Source organism: Myotis myotis, unplaced genomic scaffold (genome assembly GCF_014108235.1).
Source record: "Myotis myotis isolate mMyoMyo1 unplaced genomic scaffold, mMyoMyo1.p scaffold_m19_p_2, whole genome shotgun sequence".
Classification (NCBI taxonomy): Eukaryota; Metazoa; Chordata; class Mammalia; order Chiroptera; family Vespertilionidae; genus Myotis; species Myotis myotis.
In genome coordinates this window covers 30,831,153-30,857,374 of record NW_023416324.1, presented here as the reverse complement: position 1 = coordinate 30,857,374, position 26,222 = coordinate 30,831,153, and the positions used below count along the sequence as shown (strand labels likewise).

The window sequence follows — 26,222 nt, the reverse complement described above, 5'->3', positions numbered from 1 at the left end:
CTCCCCACAGGTGGGTGGGACAAAACTTCCAGACTGGCCTGAGGTGGTCAGAGGCAGTCAGAGGTCCAGACGCACTGCACCATGAGTGTCTCGGTGCTGAGCCCCACAAGATTCCTGGGCAGTATCTCTGGGCTCCTGCAGGTGGCTTCCCTGCTGGCTCTGGTTCTGCTGCTGCTCAAGGCAGCCCAGCTCTACCTGCTCAGGCAGTGGCTGCTCAAAGCTCTCCGGGAGTTCCCATCCCCTCCTTCCCACTGGCTGTTCGGGCACAACCAGGAGGTAAATGGGAACGGGACAGGGGAGAGGGAGGGCAAGAAGGGCAGAGGCTCCCTGAGCGAGGTCATGGTCAGCAAGTCTATAGGACAAAGCCTTGTTGTGAGAAGCACGTGGACATGGGAACAAAACCCAGATTACCCCTCAGATCTTGGCTCCTCATCCCATGTGCTAGTGTTCTCAGTCTGTCAGATCCTCCTTCCTTAGGTAGGACTGCAAGCTATTTTGTCAGCCAGCCTTTGAGGACAAGGGCTGCTCCTTTCTGAATCTCCCTGCTCCAGGCTCACAGAACAGAACTTCTCCATGCTTCCCTGCCCGTGTTCACTCAATTCCATCCTGTCTGCCTGGCCCTGAGCTTGCCTAGGAACACAGGATCCCTGCCTGTGGGGGTTCACAGCATGTGGGGATGATAGGCAGGAATTTAGAGAAGATATCAGGAACCAGGAAAAGGGATAAAATTGGGTGTAGGGGCCCAACAAGCTTGTTTGGCCTGAGACCATGGGGTTTTTCAGACTGGTGACTACAGTGCTATAACCCTGGCAAGTTACTGGCACATCTGAGCAAGAAGGCTTCCAGATGGTCCCAGGGAAGGAGCACTGGAATCTGCAGCGCACCAATTATGAGAATCTCTTTACCTGCCAGCTCCTATTCTCCACGCCCCTGCCCTGTAAGCTCCTTGAGGCTGAGGATATCATCCCCCTTTCTGTGTGCTCATCCCCGGCACAGAACCTGACACAGAGGGAGCTTGACTCAGGTGTGCAGACTGACAGAAAGGAGCAGCTGGCAGGTTGGATGACAGACAGTGCTCCCCAGCCAGCTCTGTTAGCACTAGTCCCTGGGGGAAGGGCACAGAGCAAGGTGAGGGGGCTGCATGGACAGGGGCTCATCTGGGTGGGTGTGTGGGTTGAATAAGCCTTAGGAGGTGGGGTGCGGCAGAAATCTGAGAAGGTTTCAGAGAAGGATGCCAAGAGATTATCTGCAGAGTGGAGCCCCAAATGGGAACTGCTCATACCAGCCACAGAGAGACAACCAAAGCCCAGTTGCTTCATGCAAAATTGGTACAAAGGACTTCCAGATGATTTGTTGATTTGGAGAAACTGTGACTTTTATTGATGCAGGAGTCACCTTTCTGGGCTGGGATTTGTCTGAAGGAACCACTGAATATTCCAACAGTGACTTTTCCATGTATTGATGGCATTAGATGTTATGTAAACTCAGTAAGTGAGTAATGCTCTTTCCATAACTAGTATTATGCATGGTGTGAATCATCTCTGTAATCCTGCAGGAGATAGTGCAGGTAAATAATCCTTGATTTTATTTTATTTTTAAATATATTTTATTGATTTTTTTTTTTTTTACAGAGAGGTATAGAGAGTTAGAAACATCGATGACAGAGAAACATTGATCAGCTGCCTCCGGCACACCTCCCACTGGGGATATGCCCACAACCAAGGTACATGCCCTTGACCGGAATCAAACCTGGGACTTTTCAGTCCACAGGCCGATGCTCTATCCACTGAGCCAAACCGGTTCAGGCTAATCCTTGATTTTATAATACTGCTTGAGTTTTTCATTTATTCAATATCTCTGTAATTGGCTAAGTCTGGAATTGACTGCCATATGTTGAATTCAGATTGAAGCTGATCTTTCAGGCAAGATGACAAGGGACAAGGTGGGCAGTTGAACATATGGGGCTCTGTTTCCGAGCTACCTGAGTTCATATCCCGGCTCTACACATACTTTAACTGCCTGCTCTACAACCTAATTTCCTCATCTGTAAGTTGGGGGTGATGATGATGATGATGATTATAGCACTCAAGTGAGTTCCTATCCTATATAATAAAAACCCAGTGACCGAAATGGTGGAACGACCAGAACAACCAGAGACCAGAATGACTACAGCACCTCACCTTGGCTGGCCGCCACCCCCCCCCACCACCACCACCACCGAGTGTTTAGAGGCAATCGGGCAGGCAGGCAAGCAGTTAGGGGCAATTGGGGAAGCAGGCAGAGGTGGTTAGGGGTGATTAGGCAGGCAGGCAGAGTGATTAGGGCAGTGATGGTGAACTTTTGAGCTCGGCGTGTCAGCATTTTGAAAAACCCTAACTTAACTCTGGTGACGTGTCACATATAGAAATTTTTTGATATTTGCAACCATAGTAAAACAAAGACTTACATTTTTGATATTTATTTTATATATTTAAATGCCATTTAACAAAGAAAATCAACCAAAAAAATGAGTTCGCATATCACCTCTGACACGTGTGTCAGAGCTCGCCATCACTGGATTAGGGTGATCAGGCAGGCAGAGGCAGTTAGGGAGGATCAGGCAGGCAGAGGCAGTTAGGGAAGATCAAGCAGGCAGAGGTGGTTAGGGGCAATCAGGCAGGCAGAGTGCTTAGGTATATGATCAGGCAGGCAGAGGGGGTTACAGATGATCAGGCAGGCAGGCAAGCAGTTAGGGGCCAGTGGTCCAGGATTTCGAGAGGGATGTCCGACTGCCAGTTTAGGCCCGATCTGCGGGATTGGTCCTAAACCGGCAGTTGGACATGCCCTGAGGCATCGCAGATTTCGAGAGAGTGCAGGCCTGTCTGAGGGACAACTCCCTCCCCTGTGCACAAATTTCGTGCACCAGGGCTCTAGTCCTATATAATTAAAGAGAAACATGCAAATTAACCATAACTCTGCTACACCCACAAGTCACACCCACCAGCCAATCAAGAGCGAGTATGCAAATTAAACCAACTAAGATGGTGGCAGCCATGGAGCTGGAGTGAGCAGGAGGCTTGGGTTGCCCCCGGCGATGGAGGAAGCCAAGCTTCCCGCCTGCCCTGTCTGGCCCTGGGCTCCACTCAAGGCTACAAAGTTTCAATTATAGAAGACTAGTAGCACTGTGCACGAAATTTGTGCACATTAAAAGGGAATTAATTGCCCTAACCAATTTGGCTCAGTGGATAGAGCATCGTCCTGCGGACTCAAGGGTCCTGGGTTCGACTCCGGTCAAGGCCATGTACCTTGGTGGTGGGCACATCCCCAGTGGGGAGTGTGCAGGAGGCAGCTGATCGATGTTTCTCTCTCATTGATGTTTGTAACTCTCTATCCCTCTCCCTTCCTCTCTGTAAAAAATCAATAAAATATATTTTTTCAAAGAGGCAATTAATTAGTGGAGATATTTTAATATTGCTATTTGCCCTTTCTCTATAATAGAAGTGTGAGAGATGAAACGAAATTAGTAAAATGTATATAAAAATAATATATAAATTTATTAGTAAATAAACAGTAACAAAAGGATATAACAACAGAGGCATCATATAAAAACAACAAAAACATGATATGAAAACAAAAAAAATGATATAAAAACAACTGTGATGCAAACAATGACTGATAAAGTGATTAAACTTATCTAATATCTCCCTGTACACCACATTAAGAGTGAGAACACTTTCAGAGTGCTTGACTGATTTCCCTTGTGATGAAGTATTTAGAACTTTAACTGTAATGTCACATGCTCTTCAAACTTGAGAGAAAACAACATATAACTGACCATGTGCGAAAACGGGTTCAGGTAGGAATATTCCTACTCTATCTAGAGTTTGTCCTTGTGATTTATTAATAATCATCACAAATGCTGACATCACAGGAAACTGTCATCAAATTAATTTAAATGGGAGGCCAGTGTCAGATGGGGACAAATCAATTCTTGGAATCAGAGCAAGCTCTCCCTCTGTAGATCCTGTTAATACTTCAGCTTTGATAATGTTAGGTCGTAATCTTTTGATAATAAATCTGGTACCATTACAAAGACCCCATTTACTATTGAGATTTCTCAGTAGCATGATGACTGCACCCACTTTCAATTTTAATTTATGACACAGCATTCCCGAAGGAGTAATATTATTAAGAAATTCGATGGCAAAATGTTCCTTTTCAGCATCATCTGTTGAATCAATGGAATCATCACTCAAATATGTGTGAAAATCTCCATCGAGTATATCCAAAATTTCTTCATTTAATTTTTGAACATGCTCATTTTTTGGACAAAGAATTTCACATTTAGATATATTTTTAATGTTATCTGTAGATATAGTATTTCCAAAGGTGGCTTCAATAATAGATCCATTACAAATCATTTCACAGGGGATTTCAATAATATCCATTCCTAAATGCAAACTGCTATCAAGTTTGCCATCTACAAGTTTTACTAACTATTCACTATAAGCAGAATCCTCTGATCTCATATTTGTTTTAAGAGACAATTTATTGAAACGTCTCCAAACATTACAGTACTTTAAACTTGTTTGTACTATGGCCGATCCCATAGCATATGGTACAGTACTGAGACATTGTCGAAAATCCTCTCCAAGAAGGAGAACTTTCCCACCAAATACAACATTCAAATTCATACTTTCTCTTAGTAATCTGTCTATGGCATTTCTAGCAGTGGTTCTCAACCTGTGGGTTGCAACCACTTTGGCACTCAAACGACCCTTTTACAGGGGTCACCTAAGACCATCCTGCATATCAGATATTTACATTATGATTCATAACAGTAGCAACATTACAGTTATGAAGTAGCAATGGAAATAATTTTATGGCTGGGTCACAACATGAGGAACTGTATTTAAAGGGCCAGAAGGTTGAGAACCACTGGTTTATAGCATGACTAGATGCCATGATGCATTCATCAATAATGAGAAGTTGGGCCTTTTTAATCGTTTTAGCAACTTCACTGTTAATATTGAGTCTAGAAATTGAAGTTTCATTTAATGGAATTGGTCATTTATATTGGGAATGAAAGGTTCTTCCACCGAGAGGTAAATTTGCAGCAATTCCTGTAGAAGCTGTGGGTAAAACAGTACCACCACAAGCTCTAATATAATGTATTAACACATTGCGTACTGCATAGAAATCTCTAAGACATACGTCAGGGACCGCACGTTTTGGGGTAAACTGCACGTTATTTAAATCATCATAATGCTCTTTAGGTGTTGTTTTTCAATAATTATAACATTTTTATTTACAAAAACAATTAAACAATTAAAGTTCCTAGTACTTTTTTAGCATATGGTACTGCGTAAAACATTTTCCTCTATGAAGAGGGACCAAAAAAAATTTACATAAGTATCTAGATTCGCTCCTTTTTCCATGGGCGTGAAAAATGAGAACACTCGTGAGCGGTCCTTAACAGATGGCGCGCGAAACACCAGAAAACTCCTGGGCGGTACGAAATGTGTTAAAACTTTATTGTGGGGAGCTGCTACAGTGTTTTGCACAGGTTCAAGCCTTGGACTAATGAGAGGGCACAGTCCTCTCATAGCCATGTGCAAGTCCCAGCTTGGAGGGCAGGGCCCTCCCAGCACAATTATAGCCAACAGCTATCGTTGTAAGCTTGAACCTATGGTCCAAACACGTGGCCCCACCTGCCTGAGTGATGTAAGCTTGATTCATTCTGGTTGTTCCACCATAATGGTCAGGTGCATGTAGTTGAGTAGGATTGAAACCCAGGAGAATGTTGTAAATATCTTGGTCATGCCCTTACTTTGCCTTGTGGCATCTGCTATAAAATAAAGACACAGCTATGTGCGTGGTCGCTGTCTCTCAGAGAAGCAGCGCCCCACCGAGATCCAGATTCCATTCTCTTTTCTGTCTTTTCTAAGCCTTTCAGCCGCCACCACTCAAGTTCACCCTTGGCTGTGCTGGCACGGCACACTTTATAAAGATATGCCACCACGCTCTGAGGGCAGGTTCCTGCCTCAAACCCTGTCCTTATAGGAAACAGCTTCAGGAAACAGCTGGGGGGAGGGTGCAGCTGTTTCCAAGACAACCGCTGCTGGACTGACTTCCTTCCTCTTGGTTGTGGTTCTGGCCATGATGTTACACCCAGGGTTTTTATATAAGTAGATAAATAAATCCCAGATACCTGCTTCCCTCCACTTAAGGAGACACTGAAAAAAGAAAAAAGGAGGGGCTGGGAGCTTGGGTCGCCAGGGGCGGTGGCCAGCCTGCAAACAGCCATCAGCCCCTCACCCAGGCTGGCCAGGCACCCCAGTGGGGACCCCCACCCAGAAGGGGTGTGGCCAGCTTGAAAATAGACCTCAGCCCCTCATCCAGGATGGCCACGCCCCCCCAGTGGGTACCCTCACCCCATGGGGTCATGGGCGACCTGCAAACTACCACAGGCTTCTGGCCCAGGCCACCCCACGCCCCAAGAGAACCCTCACCCTGATCTGGGACACCCTTCAGGGCAAGCCAGCCGGCCCCCACCCATGCACCAGGCCTCTATCTTCTATACTAATAAAAGGGTAATATGCTAATTAGACTGGGAGAACTTCCGGACGTTCTTCTGGACAAAGCCATGGTGGCGGGGTCAAGATAGAGGCGGTTAGAGGCCAAGCGAGGAGGGCAGTTGTGGGTGATCAGGCCAGGATGGGACAGCAGTTGTGGGTGATCAGGCTGGTGGGGGGCAGGGCCATTGGGGATAAGCAGACCAGCAGGGGGCCAGTTGGGGGCAAGCAGGCCATCAGTGGGGGTCAGTTGGAGGTGATCAGTTCAGCGAGGGGGGCACAGTTTGGAGTGAGCAGGCCAGCAGGGGTCAGTTGGGGGCAAGCACACTGGCACAGGGGGCAGTTGGGGGTGATCAGGCTGGTGGGGGGTCATTTGTGGGCAAGCAGGCTGGTGGCAGAGGGCAGTTGGGGGTGAGCAGGTTGGCAGGCAGAGTGGTTAGGGGCAATCAGGCAGGCAAGCAGGCAGGTGAGCGGTTAGGAGCCTGCAGTCCCGGATTGCGAGAGGGATGTCCAACGGCCGGTTTAGGCCCAATCCCTGTAACCTGGCAGTAGGACATCCTTCAAGGGGTCCCAGATTGGAGAGGGTGCAGGCCGGGCTGAGGAACACCCCCTCCCCCATGCATGAATTTCATGCACTGGGCCAATAGTCTATATAATAAAAGCCTAAGCGACCATTATGGTGGAACAACCAGAATGAACGGTCACTATGATCTGCACTGACCACCAGGGGGCAGACGCTCAAGGCAGGAGCTGCCCCCTGGTGGTCAGTGTGCTCCCACAGGGGGAATGCCACTCAGCTAGAAGCCAGGCTCACAGTTGACGAGCGCAGCAGTGGTGGTGGGAACTTCTCCTGCCTCCTCGGCAGTGCTGAGGAGCAGCAAGCCAAGCAGTAAGAAGCAGCAAGCAGGTGGATGGTAAGGAATGAGGGATCCCGAACTGTGAGAGGGATGTCAGCCTTCCACCTTAGGCCTGATTCCCTGGGCCTAAGTTGGCAGACAGGCATTCCCCAAGGGCACAGGCCGGGCTGAGGGACAACCCTTCTCCGCCCCAGTGCATGAATTTCGTGCACAGGGCCTCTAGTCTATCCTATCTAATAAAAGAGAAACATGGTACTTAGCCGTACCTCTGCTACCCTTCCCATTGGCTAATCAGGGCGATATGCAAATTAACTGCCAGCCAAGATGGCGGCCGGCAGCCAGGCAGCTTGAAGTGAACATGAGGCTTGCTTGCTTCAGTGACGTAGGACTCCAACGTTCCCTGCCTGCCGCTGCCGGCCTCTGAGCTTGCAGTTTGAAACATTGTTACAAATATAGAAGCTAAACAAACTCCAGAAACCTGCTTTCAACCAGCCGGGATCTCAGAGCTGGAGTTGAAACAGTGTTTCGATTATAGAACCCAAACAAACCAGATACCTGCTTTCAGCAGCAGAGGCCTAAGAACTGGAGCCAAACCTCAGAGCTAAAGCTGGCCCAGAATAAAAAAAAAAGAAAAAAAGAAGCGGTTGGGAGCTTCAGTCACCTGCCAGCCTGAAAACAGCCCTCAGCCCCTCACCCAGACTGGCCAGGCACCCCAGTGAGGACCCCCACCCTGAAGGGGGTGTGACCAGCTGCAAACAGCCATCAGCCCTTCATCCAGGCTGGCCAGGCACCCAAGCGGGACCCCCACCATGATCCAGGACACCCTTCAGGGCAAACCAGCCAGCCCCCACCCGTGAACCAGGCCTCTATCCTATATAGTAAAAGGGTAATATGCCTCCCAGCACCGGGATCAGCGGAGCTGAGAGGCCTCCCAGCACCGGGATCAGCGTGACAGGGGGCAGCGCCCAAACCCCTTGATCGCCCTGCAGCTCTGTGTGTGACAGGGTGTGGCGCCCCAATCCCCTAATCGGCCCTGCTCTGTGCATGACAGGGTGTGGCGCCCTAAGCCGCCCACCCCCCATGGGCCCTGCTCTGTGTGTGACAGGGTAGAGCCATAACCTCCCCATCGGCCCTGCCCTGAGAGTGACAGTGGTGGCGCCCCAAACCCCTGATCGGCCCTGCTCTGTGGGTGATAGAGGGTGGTGCCCCAACCGCCCCCCACGGGCCCTGCTCTGTGTATGACAGGGTAGAGCCATAACCTTGGCCCTACTCTGTGAGTGACAGGGGGGAGCTCCTCAACCCCCTGATTGGCCCTGCTCTGTGCATGACAGTGGGGAGCTCCCCAACCCCCTGATTGGCCCTGCTCTGTGCATGACAGGGGGTGGCGCCGCAACCTCCCCATCGACCCTGCCTTGAGTGTGACAGGGGGCGGTGCCCCAACCCCCCAATCGGCCCTACCCTGAGCATGACTGAGGGTGGCATCACAACCTCCTGATCCGCCCTGCTCTGTGCATGACAGGGTGCGGTGCCCCAACTCCCCAATCAGCCCTGCTCTGAGCTCGACCAGGGGCTGCACCTAGGGATTGGGCCTGCCCTCTGCCACCCGGGAGCAGGCCTAAGCCAGCAGGTCGTTATCTCCCGAAGGGTCCCAGACTGCAAGAGGGCACAGGCCAGGCTGAGGGACCCCTCCACCCCCCGAGTGCACAAATTTTTGTGCACCGGGCCTCTAGTCGATATATATAAAAAGCCAGCAACCAGAAAACTGGAGAGACCAGAATGACTGGAATGACCAGTCGCTATGAGGCCCACTGCGCTGGCCAACCAGCCCAATGGGGGGCGTGGCTGGCTGTCCAACCTCCTGCAGCCCCCTCACCCTCGAGCCTGTCCCTGCCCCTGATTGGCCTCTCAACCTCCTGGGCAGCCCCACACTCAAGCATCACCCCTGACTGGGGGTGGTGCTGATTGATTAACCTCCCACATCCCCTCCTACCTGCCTGGCCTTGATTGGACCCCATTGGGGCCAGGGCAGACTGGACCCCACTCATGCACAAATTTGTGCACCGGGCCTCTAGTAATGTTAGAATTGTGCCTGGCACAGAACAAGGCCACCGTTCCACTCACTCTAATTTGTATGAATTTACAATAATATTAATGCCTATGAAGGGCAAACACGTTAATACAAAATCACTGTATTAGTTGATATGGTATTTCACAGGGACTATGGAAAGTGGAAATAACATCTTTGAGTTTCTAACATCTTTGGGTTTCAAATAATCCAAACCGCCCTATTTTCACCCCCAACTCTCATGTCCTCCCTCTAAACCAGGAGTCCATGCCAGGCCAGCAGAGTGCACATCTGAGGATGGCCGTGTGGCCACATTATTACCTGTCCACCTACTTACTCCCTTTGTGGAAATTTCTTGGTGTGGCAGTTGCCAGGGTCAGCCAAGTGAGGATGACTCCAGGGCAGCACTGTCTGCATGGAGTGACTGAAGTGTGGTGGCCACATGGGCACTGGGTATTTGCGCACAGGGTTGTCACCCCTGCCACCATGGGCACTATTCCCTTTACAAGAGTCTCCACTGGCTCTAGTCACACATGCTCAGGGACAGATGGCATTCCAAACTTGTTGACTGGAGGGCTGACAGAGCAGTGGATGCCAAATGGCCTAGATAGGAGAAAGAAAATGCAGAATACACTTTACCTCCTTTGGGTCCCCAAAGGGAAGTAATGACAGTGTCCAGCAGCAGGAATTTTCAGGAAGCTGACTGCATGGGCATCAAGCAATTAGAAAGAGAGCATGCTACTGTGCTGAAAAGGGTCTTCCAGGCCCCTACTGGGCCAGTAGGAGGGACCCTAGAGGATCAGGTAACATAGCTGGGGTGGCAAGAGGCTTCCACTGATCCGTCCCCACATGGGGTCAAAGGGGAAGGGCAGCCCCAATAATGTACATGACCTTGGAGCATGAAGTCTCTTCCTAAGTCCTTCAAGTAGGACACTTCCCAGGTCACAGCAGTATTGTCTGCCCACCATCACCCCCACTCAAACACAAACTCTACGGTAGCAGGGAAATGTGTCATTCATCACTGCATCTTTAGCAACTAGGATGGCAATGGACCCAAAGTAAGTGCTCAACACGTAGTTACCCAATAAATGAATAAGCAAATTCATCTACTCATCTGCTCATTTATGTATTTTATCATTCACTGTAGTGGAAACATTTTGAGATGTCTTCCCAGCCCACCAGCTCTGAGACCTCTTCGCCAACATGAGTGAGCTTCTGAATGCCCTATTCAACCCCAGCCACAGTGGCTTGTAGCAGGTGAACACCTTGGCTATATTACAATCAAATTCTCAAATAGAATTCACAATGTCACATAGATAGGACATGTGGTAGAATGACAACCATCCAGAAAGGGTTCAAGTGCTCTTCACCTTTTGGACCTAGCTCCACGCAGGCAGGGACGGTTGTCTATTGTGAGCATATTCCCAGCTTCTAGAAAACTGTCAGGTAGAGTCCCAATAAACATTTGGTAAGAGAATGGATGCAGAGAGAAAGAATGAGAGACTCAGCCCTGGCAGCTCTCCAGTCCCAGGATCTACTCCTTCTGCAACCTGCTGCTTCTGGCCCCTGGGCTCTGTGAAACACCCTAGGGTCCTCAGCCACCTGGGCATATGCTTTAACAGTTTCCTCATTCTTCAGGGAAACAGGATAATGTAATAATCCATCCCCACTCATAAGTCACTCATAAGTGTGCTTGAACATTACACAATTATCCTACTTTGTTAGGGCTGCTTAACAAAGTGGGTGGTTGAAGCAACAGAAATTGATAGTCTTACAATTCAAATCAAGATGTTGGTAGGGTTGTCTCATTCTGAAGGCTGTGAAGGAACCATCTGCTCCAGGTCGCCCTACCTGACTATCAAACCATGATCTTCTCCATATGGCTCTTCATATCATCATCCCTCTCCAAGAGACTATTTCTGTGTCCAAACTTCCCCCCTGTTATAAAGACAGTTATATTGGACTAGAGGCCCAGTGCATGAAATTCATGCACAGAGGGCATGTCCCTCAGCCTGGCCTGCACCCTCTCCAATCCGGGACCCCTTGGGGGATGTCTGACTGCCTCTCGCAATCCAGGACCGCTGGCTCCTAACCGCTTACCTGCCTGCCTCCCTGATCATCCCTAACCCCTCTTCCTGCCTGCCTGATCACCCCTAACTACCTCTGCCTGCCTGATCACCCCTAACCACCTCTGACTGCCTTCCTGATCATTCCTAACTGCTCCCCTGCTGGCCTGACCACCTCTAACCACCTATGCCTTGCCCCACACCTGGGACTTCAGTCGGTGGCACCCTGGATCCTGGCTTCTCTCCCTCTGGCCAGCTGCAGGCGCCCAGGACCCGCGTCAACTTCGCAAGGGCCGGCCGTAGTCACAGGGGAACGTGGGAGGGTGTCTTCGCCAGGGGCCACAGCCACAGGAGCCTGGGACCACGAGGTGGGCTACTTGTCCCTCTCCTGGGCCACAGGCGCGAGTGCAGCCGCTGATGCCCAGGACCATGGATCTGGTGGATTGTCCCTATCCCAGGCGACAGATGCAACAGCTCACTCCCGGGACCACGGGGCTGGCGGCTTGTCCCTCTCCCAGGCTGCCGCCCCAGCACCTGGCACCCGGGACTGTGCTGTGTGTGGCTTGTCCCTCTCCCTGTCTGGGCCACTGTTGCAGTTGCAGCCATCGGCGCCTGGTACTGTGGAGCATGCAGCTTGTCCCACTTCCAGGCCACAGCCTGGCTGGTCCCCATTCCTCTCTTGCGAGCTCATTTGTGCCTAGCTGGTCTCCATTCCTCACTCCCCATTATTGAGTGTCTGAGCCATTACAGCATGATGGCATGAGGGTGTGATGACCATTTGCATATTAGTTCTTTATTATATAGGATTAGGTCTAATGACCTAATTTTAACTAATTACTCCTATAAAGACACCATCTTCACATAAACTCACATTCTCAGATACTTGGGATTAAGTCTTCAACATATGAATTTGAAAGGGATATAGTTCAACCAATAACTCTAAGTGTGTGAAAAAAGTGTGTACACCACTTAGTCCATAACTGCACATTTATGAAAACATGTAGGAAAACTAAGATGGCGGCATAGGTAAACACCGGGAAATTGTCGCCTCACACAACAATTGAAAATTACCGCAAAGGACTGAGCAAACATCATCCAGAACAACAGGAAGGCTGGCTGAGTGTAAATTCTACAACTAGAAGGAAAGAAAAGCATGCTGAGAGCCAGAGGCGCTGCGGAGGTGAAGTGCAGAGGTACGGCGGCTCGCGCGCGCGAGGAAAGGGGGTGGCGCCTGAGGACGCGGCTGTCTTTTTGGAATCACAAGCTCCCAACTGCTCTGAACTCCGGTTCCGGGAAGTCTCTGGGGACCCAGGACTCATACGGGGAGAGGCTAGTCTGTCCGGCAGCGGGCGAACTTGAGGGCGGCTTTCCCTCAGAGGTGCTTGCAGCCGTTACCGGGACACTGAGATGCGCGACTCTGGGCGGAGAATCGGCCATAGCTGCTTTCTCCGCCCTTTGATTCCCTGAGACCCCGCCCCACCCAGGCTGTGGCAGAGGCTTTTGCATGTGAATGTACCTAACTGCAGCCGAGCCAGGCAGACCCGGAACTTCCAAGAGAAGGCCCAAGGCCCCGCAGCGGCTGTGAGCCTCTTCGTGGCTCCTGCTGTGTGGCCTCAGGCAGAGGCTGAATTAGCACCTCCTTAGATCCAGGAGCCACTGTACCCAGTGGTCAGAGGGGGACCATCCAGACTGCAACTCCTCAGATCCATAAGGGACACACTCAGGGAGCAGGCTCAGTGAGCACCAAAGCCCCACTGAAGCAAGTCTTGCCCCAGAAGGGTGTCTTCAGCACAGAAGTTCTCCCACTTTAGACACAGCTGATTCTCACAGCCAATTGGCCTGGAGGTCAATTCCTCCCAGTGATTCTACAACAACCAAGGCACCAAGAGTGCACCAAAAGTGTCCACCCCAGGTAACTGGGGAGGCTGAGCTACTGGGCCCTACAGGACACCTGGCGCGCAGGGCCACTCTATCAACACAGGGAAGCTGCCAAAATGCGGAGACAAAGAAACAGGTCACAAATGGCAGAAATGGAGGAAAGCAAACGATTGGACATAGAGTTCAAGGCCACGTTTATAAGGTTTTTCAAGAATTTTATGGAAACCGCCGATAAATTTAATGAATCCCTCAATAAGTATAGTGAGACCATGGAGGACATGAAAAAGGACCAACTAGAAATTAAGCATACACTGACTGAAATAAAGAATAATTTACAGAGATCCAGCAGCAGACAAGAGGATCCCAAGAATCAAGTCAAAGATTTGAAATACAAAGAAACAAAAAATACCCAACCGAAAAAGAAAAAAGAAAAGAGATTCCAAAAATATGAAGATAGTGTAAGGAACCTCTGGGACAACTTCAAGCGTACCAACATCAGAATTATAGGGGTACCAGAAGGAGAGAGAGGGCAAGATATTGAAAACCTTTTTGAAGAAATAATGACAGAAAACTTCCCCTACCTGGTGAAAGAAATGGACTTACAAGTCCAGGAAGCGCAGAGAACCCCAAACAAAAGGAATCCAAGGAGGACCACACCAAGACACATCATAATTAAAATGCCAAGAGCAAAAGATAAAGAGAGAATCTTAAAAGCAGCAAGAGAAAGACAGTCAGTTACCTACAAGGGAGTACCCATACGACTGTCAGCTGATTTCTCAACAGAAACCATGCAGGCCAGAAGAGACTGGCAAGAAATATTCAAAGTGATGAATAGCAAGAACCTGCAACCAAGATTACTTTATCCAGCAAAGCTATCATTCAGAATAGAAGGTCAGATAAAGAGCTTCACGGATAAGAAAAAGCTAAAGGAATTCATCACCACCAAACCAGCATTATATGAAATGCTGAAAGGTATTCTTTAAGAAGAGGAAGAAGAAAAAGGAACTCTTACCATTTGCCACAGCATGGATGGAACTGGAGAGCGGATAAATACCACATGATCTCACTCATTTGTGGAATATAATGAACAACATAAGCTGATGAACAAGGACTGATCCAGAGACGGAGAGGCATTGATTGGACTGTCGGGCCTTGGAGGGAAGGTAGGGGAGGGTGGGGGTAAGGGGGAAAGATCAACTAAAGGACTTACATGCAGGCATGTAGGCCTAACCAATGGACACGGACAACGGGGGGGTGAGGGCATGAGCGGGGGGGGGGGGGGGTAGAGGGTAACGTGGGGACAAGGACACATATGTAATATCTTAATCAATAAAAAATATATATATAAAAAAAAGAAAACATGTACTATGTGTAACACTCTAAAGGCAGTACTGAGTCAGGGTCCAACTAGAAGCCAAAACCTAACCTTAGACCAAGGCTTGATGAAGAGTGAGAATCCAGATCAGATCCTGGCTCATCAGATACAGTTCCAGGCTCCTAATAACTGCTGATGGATCCTGAATTATCTCCCTGTGGCCATTCTACCCTTCACCATCACTCCAAAATCCAGACCTAAAGAGAAAGGTTTTATTGATTTGTCTTTCCCTTGCTTATAGTTCCAAACGGACCAGGAGCTACAGCAGCTTCAGAAATGGGTAGAGAAATTCCCATGTGCCTGTCCTCGCTGGCTATGGGGGAGCAGAGTCACCGTCATCATTTATGACCCTGACTACATGAAGGTGGTCCTGGCAAGAACAGGTGAGACAGAAACCTGAATTGCAGCTGGAGCAGTTCTTTCTGCTTGGGTACATGACCTTGAGTTGATAATTCCAGAATAGATTTGCAGTTCTATCATCATTATCCGAACCCTTTAACAACCACCCTGCCAGCCCACAAGCCAGCTTAAGGCCAACAATGTCTGCTGAAAGGGAATGCTTAAAGAGTGGTGTGGGGCCACTTTTTAAAATTTCTCTCTCGTTCTTTCATTCTTTTTATTCTTCTTTTAACCAGATTGAGATGACCAATTGTGTAAATTTGCCCAGATCTAAAAAACAATTTCCTATCCATGCTGAGTTGGGTTTGGCACCCTCATTGGTGCCTATCCTGAGTCATGGAATGACTAAGCCCCCACAAATAAGTGGGAAGATCACAGATTTCTGTTTCTCCAGCACTGAGGATAGAGACTATTTCTGGCTGATTCACCATCCTATGGGTGTTCTGCTGCTGGGATTGCTTTCCTGAGCCCACATTAACTATTAGAAAAGAGAAACTTGGGGTGGGAGATTGAGGACGCTCTCTTGAGACACACTGCCAGCTGACAATGATCAGGAAGGAATAGCAGCCCGTGTTCTAGACCATAGCTGCTTCAAGGAGCATGTCCCCTCCAGGTTCCTACATTGCCCTGTCTTTTCTTTCAGACCCAAAGGATCATGGTTCATACAGATTCCTGTCTCCCTGGATTGGTAAGTATGTGTAATCAGGTAGACTTTTGCCAGGTAGACTTACCAAGAGCTATCTCTTTGGCTCACAAAGAACAACAGATAACCAGCACTATATCACCACCCTCATCTCTTAATCAAGCCTGATTTCTCTTCTAATAAAACCTTCACCCCTCTGGGTAATGGTGATGGCCCCTCACCCCCTTGAAACTCAGCTTCTTCCCATCACTTCTCAGTGCTCTCCAATGTTTTCAGGGTAATATTCATTTATGATCTTCTATGACCTGCCTACTCTACTTCAGCCTTTAACTCACAGTTGTCGTGATGACATCCAATTTACTTGCTATTTTGGGAAATTCACATTCCTGAAATGTACTGGCCTTTCCTGCCTTTGCCCATCATTTGCTTTCTTCTGACACCCTTGGTTCCTCCCAAAATATCCCAAGTCATCCTGATTCCATCTCCCCTCCCCCCACACACACACACACCTTTCTGTGGTCCAGGATATGGTTTGCTCCTGCTGAATGGGCAGACCTGGTTCCAACACCGGAAGATGCTGACCCCAGCCTTCCACTCTGACATCCTGAAGACCTACGTAGGCCTCATGGCCGACTCTGTCCAAGTGATGCTGGTAAGTCCATCCCTCTCTCACCTGATCACATGCACTCACAGTAGAGCTCATATAGTCCACACTAGGATACGTGTGTCCTTCAGACATCCATCATATACGACCAGCTAGAATAACATGCTCATATCCCACAATGTGACAGAGCTTCCCAAAAGTGAATGGGACAGGATGTACCTGGGCACCAGCTTGGATCCACACTACTTTGGTCACTGCCAAGAGAAAGCAGAACCATGGTAGAAATAGCGTCTGCTCTGCTCTCACCCCCATGTCTTCAGCACAGTGGACTAGAGCAATAGTCATTCCCCTGGACACTGGTAGGCATGGACAGTGGCAGCTTCAGTGACAGGGTGGACATCCCAGAATGTCCTTCAGGTGGGCTCTGGCCTAGGTGCCAGGGCTTCATCATGAAATGGAGACACTCCATGGAAGGAAATGGAGATTACATCTGCACTCACAGACCCGGATCCTTATCTACTAGCTATGCTCAGCTAACATTTGATGAGGGAAGAAATTAAAGTCCCTGATGTCCTGTCCTTAGGATCCCCAGTACTGGTCTCTTAGGTTACCTCTTATCTTGACACATTTGCTTCCTAGAGTTGAAGTGTACCTATCCCTCAGGTTTAGCTCAAACCTAGGACAGGAATATTCCCAAATTGTTGCCTGAATAACAATGTTTTCTGGTTTGGCAAAAAGTAGTAATTATCAGAAATTATTCCTAAAATTCAAAACTAATTCAGACTCTTATGAGGAAACCTGTTTAATTATATAATCACAGTTTCTGAGAGTACAATACTCACATTACTAATGTTTTCTGTACAGTCTTAATATGTTATAATGCCTCTATTCAGGACAGTGAGGTATCTGAGAGAGAGAGAGAGAGAGAGAGAGAGAGAGAGAGAGAGAGAGCTTAGCTGGGTCAGCAGAGGCCCTCTGGGGGAGCAGAGTAGGGTCAATGTCCTCCTCCTCCCACAGGACAAATGGGAGGAGCTCATCAGTCAAGACTCTCATCTGGAGATCTTTGAACACATCTCTCTGATGACCCTGGACACCATCATGAAGTGCGCCTTCAGCCAGCAGAGCAGCATCCAGATGGACAGGTCAGTGATAATTATGCAGCTGCTGGGCTTTTGTTTTACCAACTGATATGGACTTACTGGAGAGGCAGTTCAGGCAATTTGGATGCTCATGAGCACAAAAAGCCAGAGTCTGTCCAGAGCTCCTGACCATAGATAATTCCAGACCTGACCAAAATTGAATCAGCCACAGATCCCTGATCACTAGCACAGGGAGAAGTCTAGTTCCTCTGGTTATGAAGGATGGAGGGTCACAAAGGCTGTAGGACAGGAGCAATGCATGCCTCAGTGTCATCTGTACCCACTATTTGGGGAAACTCCCATCTAGAGCCCCATTTCACCTCCCAATACCTTAATCAGTTCTGTGTCTTCTCCCTGCAGGAAATCCCAATCCCAATCCTACATCCAGGCCATTAGGGATGTGAAAAGTCTTTTTTATTCTCGAGTGAGGAATTTCTTCTACCAGAACGACATTATCTACTGGCTGACGCCTGATGGCCTCCGGAGCAAGCGGGCCTGCCAGATCGCCCATCAACACACAGGTTGGACTCCCCCTCCTGGACTGCTCCCCTCCTTCATCATGCACATCTCAAAAAGGGTGGCCCTGGCCTCTACTGTCTTTTGGGAGCTAGGACATTCCCCACTGGATACATACCAGGTGCAGGGCTTGGGAACAAAAATGTCAGGGTGCAATGGACTGTGCTGGTGTTCACATGTGTCACCACATAGTGATGTCACCCTCACCAAGCAGCATTCAAGCAGAGCCTACTCCATGGGTGTGCTATAAAGGGGAGGCCTAACTTGCAATCAGATGGTGTTAGACCTCTCACCCCTCATGTGGACACCTCTCCCATATCCATCCTGATTCACTGGCACCCATATTGGAGCAGGGTGAGCAGCTGATGGGGCCGCTGTGGGTTGCTCTTTTGGGGCACCCAGAGCCTTCCACTCTGCCTGGGAACCACTGTTCTACTACAGACCAAGTGATCAAACTGAGAAAGGCACATCTGCAGGATGAGGAAGATCTTGAGGAGGTCAGGAGAAAGAGGAAGTTGGATTTCCTGGACATCCTCCTCTTTGCCAGAGTGAGTGCATTAGGGGGATCCTGAGGCTTTGCCTAGAAGACAAGAGGAAGGGGCAAGCAGTGCACTCTTACTTTCCTTTTCCAGATGAAGAATGAAAGTAGCTTGACTGACAAGGACATGCGTGCTGAAGTAGATACATTCATGTTCGGGGGCCATGACACCACAGCCAGTGGCATCTCCTGGACCCTCTATGCTCTGGCTACCCACCCTGAGCATCAGCAGAGGTGCCGCAAGGAGATCCAGAGCCTCCTGGGGGATGGTGCCTCCATCACCTGGTGAGTGCTCAGGAGATGGGAGAGCCCTGCCCACTCAGCAAGACAAGAAGCCCTTGTCTGCCTGGGCCCTGCCTGCCCTCAGGTTGGGCTTCATTCATTTCAGGGATCACCTGGATCAGATGCCCTACACCACCATGTGCATCAAGGAGGCACTGCGACTCTATCCACCTGTACCAACTGTTGGCAGAGAACTCAGCAAGCCCATCACCTTCCCTGATGGACGCTCCTTACCCAGAGGTCTGAACCTTACCATACTACTAACCTAGGAATTCTGCAAGAACCCGTGGCAGATCAGATCCATGTGTCCTAGAGCAGTTTTGAACCTCTCTGGTCTAGTTTCTTCATTATTAATTGGATGCTTACTATATAATTTAGATGAAAAATATAAAATGCCTGGCACTGAGTTGGACCACAGCAAAAGTTCAATAAATATTAGTTCCCCTTCCAACTCAGAGAGAATAAGTCATTTCAGTACATTCACCTAAATAGGTTCCATGCCTATGTGACACCTCACATGAAGAGGATCCTAAGAATTATCATTCTCCAGGACTAGCCTTCCATCACATATAGAATGCATGGTTTTATCCTGCTACAGTAATTCCATTCTATGGCACTGATGCTCTATGATTCTAACACTCCATGTTCCAATCCCAACTCCAGATTACAAGACTCTAGGGGCAATTTTGTTTGCATGGTCACATTTATTTGACTCCCTCCATATCTGAGGTAATGTATGCATAAGTCCTTTTTGACAAATGCAAAGAACTGTATAAATGGCAGTTAATATAATTCTGACTCAGTCCATGGAATGTTCTTCACAAGATGTTGGATACTTGATGTGGCTTTTTGTTTTTTACTCTGTCTAATTCCCTGAGATGTGAGGGTGGCAGAGACCATCAGTCAGAGGTAGGTGTAGCCATGGTTTCTTTCTTATGGGATCTTGGCTCTAGGCAAATGAGGGAAATCTGGAAATCCAAGGTCATAGGTCTGATGGGCCAGTCTTTAAGGAGCCCTCAAGTTGATGTCAGAGAGCAGCTGATGACCAGATCTGAGAACACTGCCATGGTTGGAGGCCACTCTTTAGCTCACCTTTGGTGGTCTGTATCCCAACCCTGCTACGTCCTAGCTGTGTGATCATGGGCAGGTTGCTCAGCCTCTTTGAAGCTCAGGTGTCTCATCTGAACAGTGAGAGTATTAGCACCCTCCTTGGAGGGTTGTGGTGAGGATAGATGAGTTAAAGCATAATCCCCAAGGGACTCGTGGATGGCACTTGATAAATGTGAGTTTTATCTTGAATTGCTCCAAAAGCAGGTCTTCACTTCTTTCTTCCTCCTCACTCCTGGGTCATGGTTATAGACTCCTAATGTGTGCACATGTGCTTTGCCATTTTCACCCCACCTCTATTGCAATAGGATCAATCCACTCAGAGTGACTCTCATTGTGGCTCCCAAGCTTTTTGTGCATGTATCTGCCCCCTGCTGGCATGTGTATAATCAGTCTTCTCTCCTCTACCTGCCCAACAGGAGTCCATGTCTCACTTAGCTTTTATGCACTTCACCATAATCCGAAGGTGTGGCCTAACCCAGAGGTATGGTGGCTGTGGGAGGGAGGATGAGCTGATCTCTCTAGACAACACCTCCTCCTGTGCCCTCATGGATTGGAAGGAGGGGCTGACCCTACCTGTCCTGGCCCTACTGCTCTCTCTGCAGGTTTTTGACCCTTCCCGTTTTGCACCGGGTTCTGATTCACACAGCCATGCTTTCCTGCCCTTCTCAGGAGGATCAAGGTGAGGCATCCTGTACTTGGGTGGTGGGCATCACCGGGGGCATACCTTGATTAGTGTGACCTGCATTTATATGTGGTGTCTGCTGTTATGCCCTTGTATATTGTTGTGTTGAGAAGGAGGCGTTTTTCTATATGTACAAAAGAAAGGTGGCATTTCAGGGCAGGGCACAAACACTTGATCCGCTGATTTTCTCTGAAAAGCAATTGATTGTCATTGTTGTTTTCTTTTGCTTTTTGCCAACGTTGGACTGTGTAGACGGTAGAACTGTGGTATATAAATCCCAAGTTATATATAGAATTTTGCCTACTGTCAGTGTCATGGTTATGTGAATGTTAATGTGAAGTCCAACTTTTGTGGGGAGACTGCAAAAATAGAGAGGCACATATTGCTCCAAAACTCCTCAAATGGCTACTTTCCCAATGGGCTTGCACAATTCAGTGTCAATTATTGTTCTAAAGTTCAGTGAGTCCAGCAATTTTCTCATTTCACAAATACGAATTCTCCAAGTTAAAATTTTTCATACAAATTTAAATTTCAGATTACTTTTCTCAGTTATCAGTACTATTAAAAAATGGGTTTTTCTCTTCCCACAGGGCAGTCAAACCACGGCCTTTTCTACTTCACTGATCAGCCACTCACTGTATCTGTGACATTTGTGTGTTTTGGGGTTTCTAGCACCTTCCTTGTCCTAACTGCTCAAGCCTTAATCAGGAATGGTGCACTAGCCCTTTGAAGAGAGTTTCACTCCAATGTCTGCCTCTTTAATTTTGCAGACGATCCTACAAAAGCTTGACTCTATATTGATATTCAAATAAGCATGACTACCTTTCCAGGAGGTAAAATCTATACTAAAAAAAGGGTAATATGCTAATTGGGCCGGGAGTCCTTCCGGATGTCCTTCCAGAGAAAGCCATGGTGGCGGGGCTAAGGCAGAGGCGGTTAGGGGTGATCAGGCCAGCGGGGGGCGGGGGGGCAGTTGGGGCCCGAGCAGGCCAGCGGGGGGGGGGGGGGGCGGAATTGTGGGGTAGCAGGCTGGCTGGAAGGGCAGTTGGGGGCTATCAGGCTGGCAGGGGGAGGCAGTTAGGGGTGATCAGGCTGGAAGTGGGGGACAGTTGGGTGTGATCAGGCCTGCAGGAAGAGTGGTTAGGGGCGATCAGGCAGGCAGGCCGGTGAGCAATTAGGAGCCATTAGTTCCGGATTATGAGAGGGATGTCCACTGCCAGTTTAGGCCCGATCCCTGTGGGTTCCTGATTGGAGAGGGTGCAGGCCAGTCTGAGGGACACCCCCCCCCCCAAGCAGGAATTTCATGCACTGGGCCACTAATCTATACTAAAAAGGGGTAATATGCTAATTAGACCAGGTCAACTGAACATCTTCTGGACGTCTGACTTCCTTCTGGACAGTTTAGGTGTGACCAGGCTGGTGGGGGCTGGGGGAGTTAGGGGGCAACCAGGTCGGCAGGGGGGCAGTTAGGGGGCAATGAGGCCAGCAGAGTCCAGTTAGGGGGCAATCAAGCTGGCAAGAAGAGGCAGTTAGGGGTGATCAGGCAGGCAGGTAGAGTGGTTAGGGGAGATCATGCGGTCCTGCAGGGAAGCACTTAGGAGGTGACCAGGCCAGCAGAGGACCAGTTTGGGGGCTATCAGGCTGGCAAGCAGAGGCAGTTAGGGGAGATCAGGCAGGCAGGCGAGTGGTTAGGAGAAATCAGACAGGCAGGCAGGTGAGCGGTTAGGAGCCAGCAGTCCCAGATTGCAAGAGGGATGTCTGACTGCCAGTTTAGGCCCCATCCAGCAGGGATCGAGCCTGAACTGGCAGTTGGACATCTCCCGAGGAGTCCCGGATTATAGAGAGTGCAGATCAGACTGAGGGACCCCCCCCCCCCGCCCATGCATAAATTTTGTGCACTGGGCCTCTAGTTCTTTATATAAAATGGGTTTTATGTAGCAAAGTTCCAAAGTCAACACTGTCCAACATTGGCAAGAAGTATAAAAATAAGGACAATTATTGCTTTGAGAGAAAACCCACTACTTTGCACATGACACATAGCATTAGAAAGGTTCCTGGTGTGTAAAATATAAAACATAGTTGAAACAGCTGTGGAGCTGGAAAAGTACACTCCAGATGGCCTGCTGTTTGAAAATCTGCAAAGACTACAGAATTCCTCTTGTGAAATAGTAACTTCCATAAACTTTGTACTTGGTTACTAGAAACAAGCTTTTTCTGCCCTAGCTGCTTTGGCTCAGGGGTCAGAGCGTCAGCCAAGAAACTGAAGGGTTGTGGGTTTGATTCCGGCCAAGGGAATGTACCATGATTGCAGGGTTGATCCATGGCCCCAGTTGGGGTGCTTGAGGGAAGCAACCAATCAATGTGTCTCTCTCGCATCAATGTTTCTCTCTGTGTGTCTCTCCCTGTCCCTTCCACTCTCTCTGAAATTCAATGGACAGAAAAAAAACCCAACACGGGTAAGGAGTAACAAAAAATAAAAAAGAAAGAAACAAGATTTTTCTGAATCCATGTGTCTGTGAATTCTTCAAATGGCGAATCAACTTTCACAGAACACACTTTTCCAAAACTGTTCTTCCAGAGATTGATTAGCTGTACCATTTGGTTTCTCCCAGGATTGAGTCCTTCCTCATAGACCTTGGCTTGAAGTCATGTGCCTGCCACTAGAGGGCAGGAGAGCACTAGGCAGCTCAATCCCTAGCTCAGAACTCAGGTTTACTTTTTTTTCTTCTTCCAATGTTAATTTACTTTTTCAATTCAATTGACTCCATTCCCATATAAACGTATTTCTTAAGCCTGTGCCTGTGTGCCAAGTCCTGTGCTAGGAGATGGGAAAGATACTGTCCCAGCCTCCAGGAGTTCACAGTCAAGAAACAAATACCTCTACTCATGACACAATATTCATCCATCCTTTCACTTGCTCATTCACTCACTGAGCACACTGTTGAATGTTCCATGTTCCTTGCACTGTCCAGGGCACGGGATGGTGAGGTATTCTTAAATAAAACACTAATGCTGCTTTGGGGGTTCTGGGAGGAAGTGGTACCGCTAGCGGGGGGGGGGGGGGGGGGGGATGAGGATGGCATGTCATTGGGATCAGACTTGAACATGTGGCAGGCAGAGGTGCAGGGCGGGCATTCTCTGTGATCTCAACAGCATGAGCTGAGCTAGGAAATGGAGCTGGACAGGTAAGAGGTGAGTGAGGCAACAACCCATGGAGGGCTTTGATGCCAGCTGAGGCATTGGACATGTCCTACCTGTGATTGGGGGCCTAGAAGGGGCTGAGCTGGGTGTAGCTTCAGTGAAGTGTTAGGGGAGGCAGGGAGACAGAAAAGTCCAGGTGAGGAGACTAATGGATGTCAAGGAGGGACATTTCTGAAGTAGAATAGGAAGGCTCCAGAAGCTGGTTGACTGAGGGGATGAGAGAGAAGCAGGAGCCCAGAACATTCATTGGGAGGCAGGTGGAGCAACTGATTGTCCCAGAAAACTCCCTTGTTGCATTTCTGATTTCCACCAGCAATCCCATCTCTCCTTCTCTTTGAGCATCAAAGTCCCAGGCATCCTCCTAGATGGTTAGGACCTGAGTGTGTTGCCTACCCCACTCCATGTCATGCCCTGACCTGGCCACCACGTTGTGAAACCAGAATTTACTTGTGGAAGGAGTAAACAAACTAGTAATTAACTTTGTAGTGATTTCTTTGACTTGATTCAATGACATAGGGCATTGAATTTCTCTAACAGGATTTCATGGCTGCTGAGAACAGAAGTAGGAGTTAGGAATACTTCTGGAAGAGAGATAGGCTTTGTCAAGGGGCAGAATGTGAAGCAAGGCTTGTGGGGTAGAAGTGCATGACCTAAAGGAAGGGGATTGGATTGACTCACATCAGAATGCCCTGTTCCAGGCATGGGCTCAGTGACAGATGCCTGCCCAGCTGAAAACAGGATTTGATGCCATTTCTCATGTTGTTTTCCTCATATTGTCATCTTGGCCCAGGAACTGCATTGGGAAGCATTTCGCCATGAAGGAGCTGAAGGTGGCTGTGGCCTTGACCCTGCTTCGCTTTGAGCTGGCGGCAGATCCTCTCCAAGCTCCCATCCCCGTCCCAAAGATCGTCTTGGATTCCAAGAATGGGATCCACCTGAAGCTCAGAAAGCTCCTCTAGTCCTTGTTGGGACAAGGGCAGGCTCTGAGGAACTCCTTCCTGCCCTTCCCTGTCTATCTCCCCAATTCCTGCTTTCCACCTGCCCTTCCACCTGATGTCCTCCTTTCCAGCCTCTGCCTGTCTGCCCCTTTCTCTGTACTTTTCACTTGCTGCCTGCTTGTGCTTCTCTGTATTAGTCTCCTTTAGCTGCTATAATAATTTACCACAGCCTCAGTGACTTAGAACGCCACCAATTTCTTCTCTTAGGGTTCTGGAGTCAGAAGTCTGACATGGGTTTCACTGGACCACAACCCAGGTGTGGGCAAGGCCACCCAACCTCCAGGGCTCTAGGAGAGATTCCCTGTCTTTGTCTTTCCAGAATCTAGAGCTGCATTTTTATATCTTTGGCTCCTGGAGACATCCTGCATATTCAAATCCAGCAGCATTTTCAAATATCTTTCTGCTTCTATCTTCACATTGCCTTCTCTTTTATGAGGACATTTATGATTATATAGATAATCATATAAATTATCACACAGATAAAACAGGACATAGTCACACCTGGCAGGGAATAGGACGTGGACATCTTGGGAGCCATTCTTCAGCCGAATTGGTCCCCATATGACTACCATCAGTCTGCGTTCTGGTGGCCTTCTGTGTGTTTCCTACCCATTTGTCATCTCCACACCCTCTCCTTTTTCCTTCCTCCTTGGAATAAAGTTTACAACGTAATGTGATGTGTCTGTCTTTTCTTTATCTCCTTTGTCTTCCCTTTCCTGCCACATTTGGTGACTATGTGCTTGATGGTCCCCCTGACCCTGGGCTCTGTTCCCTTTCTACTCCACCAGCCTCTCTCAACCCAGGCCTGTTCTCTTGCCGAATCTGAACATAGGTCCCCTTCCTGTCCCATCCTATGTCATTCCTAGGTCAGGGTCCTGAATGCCATAGTCACACCTCCTGTTGTGATGGGATGCATTCATCTGCCTCCCTATACTGGGGAAGGATCTCTGATTCCTCATGTGGCCCCAGCCTGAGGTTCTACCCCAAATTCCTTCTCTGCATCTCATACATGGCTCAAGGCCTAATTCAGGCACCAACTTTTCAGAAAGCTTCCATGTCATCCTACCACCTCCCCCAGCCAATGCCCATACACCCAGAGCATGGGGTGATCCAGACATTTACATTGGCATGAGTGTCACAGATACCCATTTCAAGAGGTCATAAAACATACCTATGAAATCATACTCCATATTCCTTGACCTTGGCAGTGGTTTCCTGGGTGCTTGCTTTAGAAATGTATTGCTCTATACATTTTTTTGCTTTTGGCAAATTCTCCATATGCTATTTTCCAAAAACACATACATACATATAGTTA

At 48.6% G+C, this 26,222-nt stretch overlaps 1 protein-coding gene across 1 annotated transcript; it reads left to right on the top strand.

The window, feature by feature from the left end:
• LOC118675984 (cytochrome P450 4A11-like) lies at positions 1-25,579 on the top strand. Its single transcript, XM_036349130.1, has 12 exons — positions 1-276; positions 15,037-15,178; positions 15,838-15,882; positions 16,362-16,489; positions 17,459-17,583; positions 17,941-18,101; positions 18,538-18,644; positions 18,729-18,919; positions 19,023-19,156; positions 20,443-20,507; positions 20,629-20,705; positions 24,700-25,579. Exons 1-12 carry the CDS (start codon positions 82-84, stop codon positions 24,866-24,868), a joined length of 1,539 nt encoding a protein of 512 aa, XP_036205023.1. The 5' UTR covers positions 1-81; the 3' UTR covers positions 24,869-25,579.
• The last annotated feature ends 643 nt before the right edge of the window (positions 25,580-26,222 follow it).

Excerpts from the sequence above, each read along its gene's own strand:
- LOC118675984 (XM_036349130.1), top strand. The coding sequence starts at position 82 with ATGAGTGTCTCGGTGCTGAGCCCCACAAGATTCCTGGGCAGTATCTCT. Across the intron at positions 16,490-17,458 it reads ACTCTGTCCAAGTGATGCTG|GACAAATGGGAGGAGCTCAT; the intron begins GTAAGTCCATCC and ends CTCCTCCCACAG. Across the intron at positions 20,706-24,699 it reads CCCTTCTCAGGAGGATCAAG|GAACTGCATTGGGAAGCATT; the intron begins GTGAGGCATCCT and ends ATCTTGGCCCAG.